General features: G+C 44.7%; 1 protein-coding gene across 5 annotated transcripts in view; it reads left to right on the top strand.

Annotated features, from left to right (window-relative positions):
* Window positions 1-64: 64 nt before the first annotated feature.
* LOC132822425 (transmembrane and coiled-coil domains protein 1-like) overlaps window positions 65-12818 on the top strand; it is a 53046-nt gene continuing 40292 nt past the window's right edge. Inside the window, exons 1-2 of one of the 5 annotated variants that reach the window (XM_060835800.1) lie at window positions 65-213; window positions 3203-3735. In XM_060835800.1, coding sequence (XP_060691783.1) covers window positions 3517-3735 — 219 coding nt within the window. In that variant the 5' untranslated portion in view covers window positions 65-213; window positions 3203-3516. Of the gene's footprint in view, window positions 954-2988; window positions 3736-12818 lie in introns of all 5 variants that reach the window. The other 4 variants (XM_060835798.1, XM_060835799.1, XM_060835797.1 and 1 more) reach the window with 4 other exon arrangements.

The raw sequence follows: 12818 nt of genomic DNA, 5'->3' as shown, positions 1-12818 counted from the left end.
CTCAGTAGCGGGCGGTGATTGGCTGGCGGCGGTGCGTGTTGACGCCATGCCGCGGTGTTGACGCTCCCGTCCCCCGGTGCCGGGCCCCGGTGCCTGAGCGAGTGTCTCCCGGAGACCGCGCTTCACTGCTCCAGCTGCGTGCGGCCCGCACTCCCGGGCTATGCCAAGCTCATTCCCCGTGCTCTCTCCCGGCGCTACCCTGCCCGGGCTGCGGTAGGTAGCAGCTCAGCTTCACACACCCCCTCGGGCTTGACTGCTCCCTCACAGAGTCATCCAGCTTCGGACAATGGCACCGAGCCCTTTGGCCAGTAACATCGGACCTGCTCTTGACCATTGAAAGATGACCCCTATTGATCAGTGACATCTGACCTCCTTGATCCATGACCTATGACCTTCCCTTGGTCACTGACTGTTGACCCTTCCTTCCACTTTGACCAGTGATGATCTCCCCATGACCCACTGATGGTGACCTCTAACCTGCCCGTGACCCCGATTGGTGACCTCTGACCCCCCTTGACCTATGATCCCTGACCTCTTCCTTCACATTGATTGATGGCTTCTCATCGCCCTTACCCAGTGACCAATGGCACCACCTTGATTGGCAACTCTGATCTTCCAGTGACTCCTCACAAACATGGCCATTGATCTCCTCCCCTAGTCCTTATCCAGTCACTGCTGATTCCCTTGACATCTTTACTGCTAATGCCCACCCTAACTTATCGAGTGACCTTTGACCCCTCCCTCATAAGCACTCCCTGACCAAATCACTTAACCCCCACCTTGATCAGTCACTGCTGACCCCCCCACCCCACCTTTGACTTCTCAGACCTAATGTAGTGACTCTGTGAGTGTCAGGCAAGTCTGAGTTTGGGCTTCATCTTATGCTTCCACTGGCCTTGTCAATGTTACTCAGGTGCGACACCTTCAGCTGCTGTCAGTCTGTCATGGCCACAGTAAGAACTCGTACTGTATCAGGACTCTGCTTAATCACAACTTGCATCTATCCAGCAGCAGAATGTTCCTGAATGCTTCAGATTTGTGGTGATCACATCAGCCTGGATGCTGGAAAAGGTGGTTGAAAAGGCAGATTAGGGGACCAGGTTGCTAAAGGCTCTATTCCCAGTGTGAAGTAGTGCTAGAGGAACCACTGTAGGCTGAGCTTGTAAGCTGTATAACCTCACGTGGAAGTTGATGGTGTTGCTATTGAACCGGTTCTGGAAATCAGAACTCTATTTGGGCATATGTAAGAATAAAAAGACCAGAATGTTTTTTACAAGTTGAGAAAAGTTAATATTCAAAGGAACTTACAAGGAAGGCAACATTCATATTCAGCTATTGTAAACAATGAAGAAGGTAAATGGTATGTTGGACCTTCTTGCATGGAGATTGAAATAAAGAAGTCTCACTTTGTTTTACAGAGTGTTTATGTGACCACATCTGGAATAGTGTGCGCAGTCTTGCTTTCATCCGCCCCTCAAATTGAGTTAATATTCTGTGGAGTTTAGAAGAAGGGGAGGTGGGAAGAGGTTTGACAGGGTAGACGATGAGAAGTTGTTTCCCCTGGCAGCAATGACGGGTATGCAATCTCAGGACATGGGACTGATCCTTTAGGGTTGGGATGAAGAGAAATTATTCTTTCAAAAGGCTCTAAACCTTTGGAATTCTGTGCCCCAGCAAAGGGTTGCGGAATCTCTGTTGTTTGAGGCTGAGGTAGACAGTGTCCCAAGGAATCATCTATCTCAAGATATGGGGATTGGACAGGAAAATGAGGTTGAAGCCCTAGGTTAGCTATGATGGTACTGAATGATGGAGCAGATTTGAGGGGCTGAATGGTCTACTCCTATTTCTTGGAAAACCACTGAGCTGTGAGGTGAGCAGGTGAGATCAGGTTAAGGTGTGACATTTGTTGAAGGAGTTTTGGTCTTGCTAGTGCTCCAGCTGAGGAACCCTCTGGCTTACCATTGTAGGTAGTTCGGGGATCAAGGACAGTGACCACTGCATGCTTGTGCCACACCGAACAGGATAATTTACACCACAACTCAGAAGCAGCATGTAGTGATCGTCTTGTTCCCACCACTGTCTCTGCAATACATCACCCTGCTATTGCACAGCACAAAACATTCTCTGTCCGTGGAGTTTACCTTGCAGTTTAACTGGATGGGAGCTATTCTTACCTAAAATTCTGGGAGACTGTACTGATCACCTTTGCTGTTGTGTGAAGTGTGCTGCAGAAGTTGTTGCTGCTTTTCCCAGCTCTAGTTCTGTTTGTTTCAGACCCGCCATTCTTTGTTCTATTTTAGTGTTAATGCAACTTGCTATTAAAAATGCAGCTGACTTTGAGACTTGTTTTCCCGCTTGTAAACGTGAATTCGAATGGCTGCGAGATTTATTATGAATACGTGACTGCTAGTTTCATTGCTGCTGTTGCCACTGCTCTAACTGTTTTTAGTCATTGCATCAGATCTAAGTTTGGGGGCTCAGTGGCAAGGTAAAAGATTTCTGATCTTTCAGCATTGACTTCATCTCTTTGATCTGTCAGTGCCTGAGTCTCGTTTCACTTTGAGTGCAGATCACCATAATCTGAGCACAAATGCTTTCCGTACATTTGCCACAAGGTAAATCGATAAATATGTTCTCCCCACGAGATTTAAAGATCCCGTTTGTCTTCCTACTGATCATCTACAAGCAAACCATGCTGAGAAAGCAGAATGTGTAAATGTTGGGCAAAGCCCAGATAATAAATATCGTAAAAACATCCAGCATGATCTGAGATGGATTCTGGAAGGTCAATCCGATGAATAAATGAGAACTTAGGTAAAAGGCTGCAGCTACAAGGATTGTCAAGCTGCAGGAGTACTTATCACAGTACTGTACTTTGAACGACAGCAGTGCACAGAGATCAGAAATGTTGAACCTCGCACCAGTTTATAATTTTATGAAATATGCATGACATGTAATGTTTGCATTTTTTTTTTCCTTTTCTGTCAGACGAGCATGGTGTGACACTGGCAGGTGTATGCATGCTGAAACCTAAACCTGACTGCACAGCTATGTAGAAGCTAGATCACCAAGAGACCACTTATTTGCAGAGGCCTGGGCCATATATCTGTCAGTAAATACATATCACTTAAAAAAAAGAATTAGAGATCAAACCAGAGCTTCATGGAGCAAACTAACAATGAGCCTTCACTTAATGATCTAGACAACGGTACCAGGCCCACCGAGACTGAGTGCAAGAAGCCCAGTGATTCCGAGCATTCCTTGTCTAAGATAACGCAGAATGCTTTGGAGAATTTTGGCTCCCTGAGCCAGGGATTAAAGCAGCTCTTTCAACCCCAGCGGCGCCGATCTTCTGTCTCCCCCCAGGATGGCCTCCATGCTCCGGCTGACCAGGAGTCCCCAAGCCCAGAGACTTCCAGCCCAGCCACGGAGCTGGTCGTGTCTACCGTGTCCCACCACTCCCCCAGCCAGGCTACCACGCTCAACAGGGTCCTGCAGCAGATCCGGGTGACGCCCATGATGAAACGGGGTTCGAGCCTGCAGAGCCGAAGAAGCAAGTTGGATCCTCTCCGAGGCAGCCCGCAAATATCCCGCAAGTCGGCCTCGGAAGGTATGAGCTATCTCCTGTTGCACTCCAGTAGACCCCGATCTGCTTCGACCACCGATGCACCAACATCCTCGTTGTTTGCGGAGCCATTGGCCTTCAGTCCTCATGCGGGAAATGAGCTGGATCGGGTAATTGCTTTCTCTTTATCATGGTGCAAGTCCCTGTGCTGTTGGGAGACTCTGAGCAGTTGCTGAGTGTTAAAGCCCTTTGTAAAGCAAGCATCATAAATTTGCTGCACTTTGAGTAGCTGAGGTGTTGTGTTGATGGGTTTGTAACAGATCACCCAATCTCTGCACCAACAGTAACACTGCTCCTTTGACAAATGCCTTTGTGTTCATATAAGGAGGTGCTGTTCATGAATAGTGATGTGGTCACTGTGTTCCTCAGGGCTGTTAGGAATCAGTGTTTGCTGATTACATTGAGATGCTAACTTAGAGGGCTTACTGAACCTGCTGAAGGAACTGAAAGGGCCAGAGTGACTGTTAATCAATGCTTGGTGAGATATAATGTGGAAATGCAATGACCAGGAAATATTTTGAAAATTGGGTCTGTTATTGTTGGAGATTGTGACATATATTGTGTTTGATATTGCAAAGAGACTGGTAGGACAGAGTCAACATGAACTCTGTTTCCTGTGTCTGAGGGGCTTGAGTCAGAGACTATATCTACAAAATCAAATGAGAAGTTATGATTCCATTGAAATCATTCTTTAAAAATATGGATTTTCTTCAGCTGGTGGTTTGCTTTATCTGGGTGCTACATCATATTGCGGTCACATAGGAGTCAAAATAGGCCATTTGGCCTATTGAGTTTGTTCTACCATTCAGTGAGATCAATGCTGATCTGATAATCCTCAACTCCACTTGCCCATTTCAACCCCAAAGTCATGATTACCTCACTGAATAAAAATCTGTCTGACTTTAATGACCCAGCCTCGACAGCTCTCTGCGATAAAGATTCACTACCCTCTGAGAAAGAAAATTCATTCTCATTTCTGTCTACAATTTTGCAACTCCTTATTCTGAGATTATGCCCTCAGATCCAAGATTTTACAAGCGTAAGCTACCTCTCCACATCCACCCTGTTAAGCAAGACTTTTGAGGGGCATATTTCAATAAGGTCTCCTCTCATTCTTCTCCAATGGCCCAAACTACTCAACCTCTCCTCATAAGGAAATCCCTCCATTCCCAAGATAATAACAGGGAACTTTCTCTGGACTGACTCCAGTGCCAGTTTATCTTTCCTCAGATAAGGGGACCAAAGCTCTCAGAATTCCAGCTATGCTCTGACGAATGCCTTGTAGAGTTTTTGCAAAACTTCCTTTTTTTCTCCATTTGAAATAAAGGCCAGGAATACAGTTGTCCTTCCTATTATCCAGTAAACCCGGATACTATCTTTTGTGATCCATGAATGAGGACCTCCCCTTGTCCATCCTCCCGCCAACCACCCAAATCTCTCTGTGCTGCAACTTTCTGCTGTCTTTCTCCATTTAAATAATATCCAGCCCTTCTATTTTTCCTGCCAAGTGCATCACATCATCTTTTCCATAATGTCTTTCTATCCGCCAGGTTTTTCCCTCCTCACTGTTATATATCCTTCTGTAGACTCTTTATGTCGTCCACATTGCTTGTCTTCCCACCTACTCCAAACTTGTCATTTGAGGCATTAATGTATTATGTGAATATATGTCACCCAGCACTGTTACAGGTTGACCTCCTCTCTCTCTGTATTCTATTGATGAGTCAAACCTCCATCCATGCTCATATGTTGGCCCCCAATACCATTGGCAGTTATCTAATTAAGTAGTCTGGTGTGGTACTTTATTGAATGCTTTTGGGAATTCATAAACATTATAGGTTCCCCTTTATTTATCCTGCTTGTTACTTCCTTTGAAGAACTGAGATAAATTTGTCAAGCATGATTTCCTCTTCATGAGGCCCTGCTGACTCTGCTTGACCATATTATATATTTCTGAATGCTCTGCTATTACATCATTATAATGACAGATGTAACGCTAACTTGTTATAGCTACTTTGTTTTTCGTCTCTGTCTCTTTTGATTTAGGCTGTTGGCAGTTGTCCAGCCCTTTGGGACTTTTCCAGAAGCTAAAGGGTTCCTGGAAGAGTCTAACCAGTGCATTCATTACCTCTGTAGCTACTTCCTTTTATCCTTGACAATGCATTCATCAGGTCCTAGGGACTTATCGGTCTTTAGCCCCATTTATTTTCCAGGTACTTTTCCTCTAATGATAGTTGTTACGTTTATTCCCCACCCCCCATTATCTTAGTATTGTTGAAACGCTGTTAATGTCATCTACCTGGGATTTTAGCAAACCCTCCTTCATGTGGGACATATTTTGTGTAAATGTGCATTTCAGAAAGCTCTGTAGTAAACCAGGGTGGTGAAAAGATAGTTGAATGCATGACTGAGAGCTCTTGGCACATTCCCCACTGACTGCTTATCTCTGACTGCTTCGTGCGAGCTGCCATTGTTTAAGAAAGGCCAGCCCCTCATGGGAACATAGAAATTAGGAGCAGGAACAGGCCACTCAGCCCATCAAAATCATTCCACCATTCAATACAAAAGTGGCTGATCCTCTTAGTTAACAGAGCACTCTTCTGAAACGTTTAACTTATAGAAATCGTTCCTGAATATACTCAGTGACTTCCACAGCCTACTATGTAGAGAATTCAATAGGTTTACCAGCCTGAGTGAAGAAATTTCTCCTCATCTCAGTCTGAAATGGCCTACCACATTACTTGAAATGATGACCCCTTGTTCTGAACTCCTCCCTCGCCAGCGTGGGGGAAATATCCACGGAGCACCCAGTCTGACCTACTGTGTCGGAATTTAATATGTTTCAGAGCACTTCCTGAGTGTTCTGTCCATGAATAATGCATAATCCTATTGTGTGAACCTGGGATCTGTCTTTGTCCAACTTCCAACCTTGCAGTGTCCTGCTCCCTTGATGTGGCAATCTATGAAACACCGAAGAACTTTTCCAGATGTCCAGGTTTATTCTGCCTTTTAGGCTAATACATCTTTCCTGTACTCTGCCTTTTTTCCACTCATGTAGGACCAATCTTTTTTGTCAGTTTAACTTCAATGGTGTGAAAGATTCTAGCAATAATTACTCAGGATTGAATGATTAATCACAAGGAAAAATGTGGGTTGATTAAGAAGTATCAGTGTGGTTCTGAGGGAAAATCAAGTTGAACTGATTTGCTGGATTTGTTTTTGAAAAGATAACTGAGAATGTTGAGGGTGATGCTGTTGATGTCATATTCATGGACTTACAGAAGATGTACGATGCAGTGTGGATGCAACATTGACTGAATACTAGGAAACAGAGTGGCAGTCAATGGGTATTTTTCAGACTGAAGGAAGATTTGTATTGGAATTCCCCAGGGGTTGGTATTGGGCCTTCTATATATATTAAAGGTCTATATCTTACTTTGTAGGGGGAAATTTCAGAGTAGAATAAATTTAGATTTAGATCTATTGTTATGTATTTTAAAAATACAGTGTAAAGTGCATTTTGATATGTTATAGTAAAGTGTCGACATGTTGGTGGCACCATCTTGAAACATTAAAAATAATGTAAAATTTTACTGCGATAGAGTTGCTCTTTCTCTCTTCTTGTTCCTCCGTTGCTGCTCCTCCAGTCACTGCTTGACATTGACTGGAGTCTCCAAAGTAGTGCTTTGTAACAGGCGCTGGGGTCTCAGTGAGGCCTTCCCTGCTGCCACGTCCAAGCCGGAGCCATGCGTCTGGGATGTACAGGTTCCATACCTCCTGTTTCCCATTCAACACTCTTCCAGGTGCTGCCACCGGTCATCGGGCTCCTCTTTCACTGATGCTTCTGCTCTTTCGGGGGCCCGGGCCTAGCCATAGAGTCTCAGCTCAGCCTGTGAACCCAGGCCTCGGGAGTCTGCCTAGGACCTGGAGTATGCATTTGATACAAAACTTGGAGCATTTTAAACAGTGAAGTGGACAGTGGAGAACCTCAAAAGGACACTGACAAGTTGACGGAGTAGCCGAATAAGTGGCAGGTGAAGTTCAATGCAGAGAAGAGTGAGGTAATACCTTTTAATATAAACAACATAGACAGGCACTATGAAATAGGGGGTACTAGACTAAAAGATGTATGTAAGCTATTAAAGGTGATGAGACAGGTAATGTAGAAACTTAGAACATAGGAGCAGGAATAGGCCATTCAGCCCTTTGAGCCACCTCTGCTGTTCAATATGATCATGGCTCATCTTGTATCTCAATGCCATATTCTAACATTCTCTTCATGTCCTGTGATGCCTTTTAAAATTTAAACATTTATCTATTTTGATCGTGAAAATATTCAATGACCCAGCCTCCGTGTGGGAGCGAATTTCACAGGTTCTGTGTCCTTTTGAGTGAAGAAATATTTCCTGACCTCAGTCCTAACCTGGTCTACCCTGTATCTCCTGAGACTGTGTCACCTACTTCTAGAATCCCCAGCCGAGGGGAGCATTCTTTTTCTGTCGAGTATGTCCATCCCTGGTATAGTTTAATATGTTTCAATCAGATTCCTCTCATTCTTCTAAACTCTACAGAATACAGGCCCAATCAAATCAACCTCTCCTCACACTATATCTCTGGTATCAGTCTAGTGAATCTCTGGTGTCACCCCTCTATGGCAAGTATATCCTTTCTTAGGTAGGGAGACCAAAATTGCACTAAGTGTGGTATCGTCATAACCCTGCAGAGACCTGTTAAGAAAGCTTTCAGTATTCTAGGCTTCATTAAAGTGAGCTGAAAATGTGTTGCTGGAAAAGCGCAGCAGGTCAGGCAGCATCCAAGGAACAGGAGATTCGACATTTCGGGCATTCCTGAAGAAGGGCTTATGCCCGAAACGTCAAATCTCCTGTTCCTTGGATGCTGCCTGACCTGCTGCGCTTTTCCAGCAACTCATTTTCAGCTCTGTTCTCCAGCATCTGCAGACCTCACTTTGTCCCCTTCATTAAAAGTGGCACAGAATACAGGGGCAGGGAAGTTATACTTATCTTAAAACTGGTTAGACCTTAGCTGGTGTTTTGCTTATGTTTCTTCAGATTTTAGGAAGGTTGTGAACCCATTGCAGAGTGCAGAACAGGTTTATGAGAATAGTTGTAGGAATGAGACACACAGGTTTAAAATTATTCACAAAAGAAGTAAATGCAGAAACGAATAAACTTGTTCATACAGAGTGGTTTAGGTTTGGAATGCCCTGCCAGGAAGTATAGTGGAGTATCTAGTCTAACAACCCCAAAACCCCTTCCTTCCCTGACCATTACAACCCCCAACAGCACTCCCACCTCGCTCTTCTGGTTGTTGGGCCAAGTCCCAGAGGATGTTCACAACATTTACATCTGTTCCCTTTCCCCATAGCCAAGCCTTTTCACATTTTGAGGATCGATATTGGTGAGTTTTGGTATGAATAGACGGGAGCCAAGGTGGACAAGCTGAATGGAAATCCCAGTTAGCAATGATCTAACACGATAGTAGCCAAGGCTCGAGAGGCTAGATGACCAGATCCCGTTTTGGTTCTGTTGAAGCACTGTGAAATTTGCCAGAACAGACAAGTTCAGTGTTTCATACCTGGTCTCCCTGGTCTTCTACTGTTTTTTTCAGATTTTCAACATCTGAGGTATTTTGATTGCTGATCTATTGCAGAGGTCATTGATTAATTTAGAGAGAGAGAGTGCATTTCATCAAGCTGCTGCTTTATATCGAACTATGTGCCTCCCATATTGCTGATTGCCAGCCCTCAGTGGTTGCCTTTGACTTGCATAGACTTAATGGGCTGAAAGGCCTTTTTGACCTCTCTAACTATGACAGTTGGTGAGGAACCTCTGCTTCGTATTTAAATTCTTTGCTGCACATTGCAACTATCTACTGGTGGACCTGTTGTTATATGCGGCCTCACTAATTCAGCCCTCCAGGATTTTGATGTATTATCCCAATCCTGATTCGCTACTCATTTGATTTTGTTTAGATCTGAAGAGTTTGACTCCCAGCCCTGTGTGGCTGTAGTCTGTCTTGCTGTTCCGAAATTAGCTGCAATTTTAACCTGTTATACTTTCTCCCCTCCCCTTGTCGCCTATTGTCCTCCAACCTGTTCCAACCAACTCTGGTATAAGCTAAAGCAAACTCTCCTCATTCTCTTGCTAAGTTTTTCTAAATTTCAGATTTGGTTTCTTTTTCAAAAAACATGGTTGCTCTGTCTGAGGTGCTCGTATTGAAGGGAACACGTTAATCCTGCAAGGCTGCATTCAGTATTCTTTTGTCTGATTAAGACTGTGTTGAAAATCAGCAAGTCAGTACGAGAGTGTGCAGCCTGTCTGAAGAAAGATAGACATGCAGTCACATTTGAACAGATGGAAGGGTGAGAAAAAGAACAGAGAGATCTGATAGGGTGAAGAGCAGGGGAGAACAAATAGCAAAAGAGTTTGTAAGATAAGGCCAAAGGAAATGATATTGGGACAAAGTGAATAAATCACAGATGTGGGTGGAGGAGGTGATAATGGCAGCATCCTGATTTTGTTTTAGAATTCATTCGTGGCAAGCACTTATTGCCCATCCCTAATTGCTCAGAAGGCAGTTGAGTCAACCACATTGTTATGGGTCGGGAGTCACATGGAGTCATACAGTCAGAGCTGTACAGCCTGGAAGCAGACCCTACAGTCTAACTTGTCTGTGCCAACCAGCTATCCTAAATAAATCTAGTCACACTTGTCACCTTCTGGCCCGTATCTCTCTAAGCCCTTCCGATTCATGTCCCCATCCAGAGGCCTTTTAAATCTTGTAATTGTACCAGCCTCCACCACTTCCTCTGGCAGTTAATTCCACTCTCACACCACTTTCTTTGCGAAAATGTTGCCCCTTGGGTCACTTTTGAATCTTGCCTCTCTCACCATAAACATATGCCCTGTAGTTTTGAACTCCCAACCCAGGGAAAAGACCTTGTCTATTCATCTTATCCATGCCCCTTATGATTCTATAAACCTCTATAAAGGCACCCGTCAGTATCTCGCACTCAAAGGAAAATAAACCCAGTCTATTCAGCCTCTCCCTATAGCTCAAACCCTCCAACCCTGGCATTAGCCTTGTAAACCTGATTTGCACCCTTTCAAGTTTCACAACATCCTTCCTTCAGCAGGGAGACCAGAATTGCGCACAATATTCCAGAAGTGGCCTAACCAATGTCATGTACAGCTGCAACATGACCTCCTAACTCCTATATCTCAATGTACTGACCAATAAAGGCAAGCATACCAAATGCCTCTTCACTATCCTGTCTACCTGGGACACCACTTTCAAGGAGCTATGAACCGGCGCTCAGATCTCTTTGTTCAGCAACATTCCTCGGGGACATAGAATCCCTACAATGTGGAAGCAGCCGTTTGGCCCTTTACACCAACCCTCTGAACAACATCCCTCTGGACATTCCCTAACCCCCCCCCCCATCGTATCTCTGTAATCCTGCACTTCTCACGGCTAGTCTACCTAACCTGCTCATCCCTGGACACAATGGGCAATTTACCATGGACAACCCATCTAACCTGCACAACTTTGGACTATGGGAGGAAACTGGAGCACCCGGAGGAAACCTGTGCAGACACGGGGAGAATGTGCAAACTCCACACAGACAGTCACCCGAGACCAGAATCGAACCTGGTCCGTGGCGCTGTGAGGCAGCCTTACTAATCACTGAGCTGCCCTTCTAGGTCAGACCAAGTAAGGATGGCAGATTTCCTTTCCTAAAGGGCATTAGTGAACCAGATAGATTTTTTTCTGACAGTCAGCAACAGTTTTATGGTCATCATTAGACTATTGATCCCAGATTCATATTTTTTATTGAACCCGAGTCCCCAAAATATTAGTGGGTCTCTGGATTAATAGCCTAGCAATAATACCTTGAGGTTGTCACATCCTTTATATCAAGGCTGTCCAAAAGCCAACAGAGAAAGAAAGAAGCAATTTTTTTTAAAACATGAAGAAATTGGAGCAGCGGTTCGAATAGCAGGCAGTGTAAGGCTTTGTATTCCTGTTGTAAAGCGGCTAGCAACACAAAAATTCAAGGATTAGATGAGCAAACCAGTTGGGTAAATCAGGCTTATGCAAGTTGTCGCATGACCAGCAGCAAAAACTGTACATGTGAGCGGAAAGGGCAGCGTGACATGAAGCAGATTGTGTGAGTGATTCTAATAGTGAAGCTGAACACCAGCTGCAAGCTGCAGGCACTGCTGTGGAGTGTTTCGTGACCCAGCTGTGGAGATTACTCACTGTCCCATGCCAGGTAGTTGTGTCTGACTGTCCTGCTTGGCATTGTGCATGGATCGTGTGTTACCAAGAGGTGATGCCCTGGGAGGGTCCCCCACAATTCTTGCTACCTGCTGTTTTAGGCCAGATGTAGACTCATACCAAGAGAGAAATTCATTTCCGTTTTACTTCTAGGACTGTCAGGGAACAACGTGGCTTGGCTTGACTTCAGCGTTCAAATCTAATCTCAAAGTTCACATGATATCAAACAGCACAAAATGACAATCTAGCACTTTCTCAATGACTGCATGGATTAGTTTGCAGTTTTCCAATCTCTCTAGTCTCGACTGAATTGTGTAGGTACCAGTTCCAATGGAGGTATGATTTACAGAGGCTATTTGCTGAGGTATCTCACTTCGAGTGCTGCCTTTAACTTTGCTCAGCAGCAGGATGGGTACTGACCCTTGCCCCAAGAGGGGAAGTGGGACTGTCAATGGACTAGTAATCCAGACTAATGTTTTGGGATATGGCTTCGAATCCAACTATGGGTGACAGTAACGTTTGAATTCAATCAGATAGGGAATAAAGAAAACTAGTCTACCGGTGGCCATGTAACTCTTAACTGTCCACTGGACAGTTAGGATGGGTAATAAATGCTGGCCTAGCAGAATGCACCCACATACCAGAAATGCATTAAAAAAATCCACAGCATCTGGCCCAACAGGAGATCACTGCAGCGAGTCTTGTGTCAACTTCAGGGCACAAGTTGTGACCCAAGAGACATGAGGTGTCACTGTGTTGTTTTAGATTTTAATGGCCAACTTCTCCTCCCCTCAGCCCTGAGGAAACAGATGTGTGCTGGAGTTCAGCCCTGTCTGCAGTTATTACAGCCCCTTGCTCACTTCTCAGGACTGAACTGAGACCCTCCATTTAA

Source organism: Hemiscyllium ocellatum, chromosome 14, assembly GCF_020745735.1.
Source record: "Hemiscyllium ocellatum isolate sHemOce1 chromosome 14, sHemOce1.pat.X.cur, whole genome shotgun sequence".
Taxonomy (NCBI): domain Eukaryota; kingdom Metazoa; phylum Chordata; class Chondrichthyes; order Orectolobiformes; family Hemiscylliidae; genus Hemiscyllium; species Hemiscyllium ocellatum.
This window is presented reverse-complemented; position numbering and strand designations above follow the sequence as displayed.